This window comes from Arachis ipaensis, chromosome B09 (assembly GCF_000816755.2).
Source record: "Arachis ipaensis cultivar K30076 chromosome B09, Araip1.1, whole genome shotgun sequence".
Taxonomy (NCBI): Eukaryota; Viridiplantae; Streptophyta; class Magnoliopsida; order Fabales; family Fabaceae; genus Arachis; species Arachis ipaensis.
In genome coordinates this window covers 13,656,595-13,658,929 of record NC_029793.2, presented here as the reverse complement: position 1 = coordinate 13,658,929, position 2,335 = coordinate 13,656,595, and the positions used below count along the sequence as shown (strand labels likewise).

General features: G+C 37.9%; 1 protein-coding gene across 1 annotated transcript; it reads right to left on the bottom strand.

The window, feature by feature from the left end:
• On the bottom strand, positions 78–1,957 carry LOC107615045 (F-box/kelch-repeat protein At3g23880-like). The gene is made up of 3 exons (XM_016317166.1): positions 1,739–1,957; positions 877–1,678; positions 78–578 (listed from the first exon to the last, which is right to left on the bottom strand). The coding sequence occupies exons 1-2, from the start codon at positions 1,955–1,957 to the stop codon at positions 878–880; spliced, it is 1,020 nt and encodes a 339-aa protein (XP_016172652.1). The 3' UTR covers positions 78–578; position 877.

The following is a 2,335-nucleotide window of genomic DNA, read 5'->3' as shown; positions in this document are numbered from 1 at the left end:
AAATGTCATCCTAATTTTTTGGTATAATTTTCATCTAGATTCGATTTTTATCCAGTATAAACTCAGTTTTATTGTAGCCGAAAATAGTGGGTTTTATTAGATTTAAAAACAAAAGTTTCAAAAATAGATCCAATGAATATTTAAGACCGAATCCAGACCAAGAGAAACCCAACTTTATCGTACCACATGTACACTCCTACATAAAACAGTAAAACACTGTAGTTCCAGCTGCGTAAAGGGGGCACACGTGAAATGTTTCCTATCTTTTGATTTTCTACTGTGCGGATTGGCATTTTGATATTGTGTCCGTGTTAGAGTGGGATTTGGACTTGAGAGAGTAAGTTCGAAAAAAGGTCTTAATAACTGCAATTTGTAGTCCAGCCTTTTCTAAGAACATGAACAAAGGAAGAGCACAAGTCCATTAATCCTAAAACAATACATTTAATACAAAATTTAGAAGACATATGTTGAGTCTGGATAGAAGATATATATAAAACACCTTATCAAAGATGCTCCTAACTTGCTGAAACATGCACACCAGAGCCTGACAAACAACTTTTGATATCTCGTGTGAACACCTATAGATGCAACAAGAGAAAACATTTAACAGAAAAACTACTCAATCAAGGGCATTGATGAATATTTGAATCAAAACATCAGAAATCAATTGCAAAATATCACGAGAAAAATGCCATGAGAAACTATGATCAAACAGCAGTAATTGTATAATGTGTTTAGCCATTACCCATTATAAATGCGAACAAAAAGACTAAACCCCATAATGAGTTCAGAAGAGAATTCCAAGAGAAATGTTTAAGTATGACCAAATAAGAATAGAATTAACTTGCTTTAGAAGGTTTTCAGAACATGACATACCCTACTTTCCTTGTTCTTCCCCTGTGCAGCCAAACTCATCCGGAAGTGACAGCAAACTCTGAGTAAACATAACCATCTTCAAGTCATTGTCACGACAACTAATTCTTAGAGACTCCACCAATACACCTTTATCACTGACTTTGACCAAATCATTGTTTTTGGTGCCAACAAGTTCACCTTTAGTGAAATACAAAGGGTGGATTCCATGATCTAAAGGAAGCACAACATTGAGCTTAGTCCAAGATGATTCTTTCATTACCCAGATCTCAAACTTCTGGTCTTCCGTGAAGTTCAAATAAGATAGCCCAAGGCATCCAGCAAACAGACCACGACCGAAACTGCCTGATGTTGGAAATGACACTATTGATAGATGCTTTCCGGCTATGTCGAAGGCAACAATCAAAAAATTCAATGCTATATCTTTAAAAGCCAACCAATAAAGAACCCCGTTACAAAACCGTGCACTATCATCGTCAACCAAATAAAGAGGAAGATGGCCACACTCAATTTCTTTCCAGGAATTGGTTCTAACAGAGAAATACTGCCACTGAGGTCTCAGTTGATGCCATCCTACTACTACTAAATAATCATCACTAGATTCATCATAGCCAAGACCACTCCATAAATTATTTGACGAGCCACAAGCATCAGGGTCAGCAACAGGGTACGGCACTGATCTGTGAGAACCAGTGACAGGGTTCCACAGAAGGAGCGGTGCGCCATAAACATGAATGCGCAGCAGTATGAAGCCCCTGCTTGAACCTAGAATACTAAGACTGAAATGACGACAATTTAGAGGAAGCTAAAGCGCGTAATCGCGGCGAATCGGAGCTTCCAGATCTACACAACAAGCCTCAGGAACCTCACTCGACAAATACAAAAGCCTAGTGTTCTTATTGGTGGGTGCGGCATCAGTAGTGTCGTAATGCAATTTTGCAAAACGTGAATCGGAAATCAGAGAAAGCCAATTTTTAGAGACGCACCTGAACCGAATCAGGGATTTTATCGGCAACCATAGTAGGATTTTCTCCACCAAATCAAGAGGGAGAACCTTAGCTTCAGCCTCAGCCTCGTGTTTCATCTTCTCAAATCTCGGAGGAGAGTGGAGAGGTGCCGAGTATAAGGGATAAGAGTGAGAAGAGTGAGTTGGAGTCACGGTAAATATGTAAATATTCAAGGGATAACATAATTTAGTTAGTTAGTATTTCTAGTGTAGAGTTAGTATGTATACATATGTGATGCGTGTATTTGATTCTAGTGTATATATGAAAAAGTAATAACAAATATCTTTTCATTACCCTTTATTTCTACTCTCAATTTTTTTGGTTAAGAAACTAACACTTGCTACATAGCTTCTTGCTGCATCCTTTATGGTATCAAGAGCCATCATTTCATCATTAGATCCATAATGGAAATCATGCTATCAGATTCAACAAAAAAGACCTTCTTACCCATTACT

Bases quoted from the DNA above. Each gene is read 5' to 3' on its own strand.
- LOC107615045 (XM_016317166.1), bottom strand. From the start codon at position 1,957: ATGAAACACGAGGCTGAGGCTGAAGCTAAGGTTCTCCCTCTTGATTTG. The intron at 1,679-1,738 runs GTTCCTGAGGCT...TACGCGCTTTAG, and splicing joins TTTTGTATTTGTCGAGTGAG to CTTCCTCTAAATTGTCGTCA.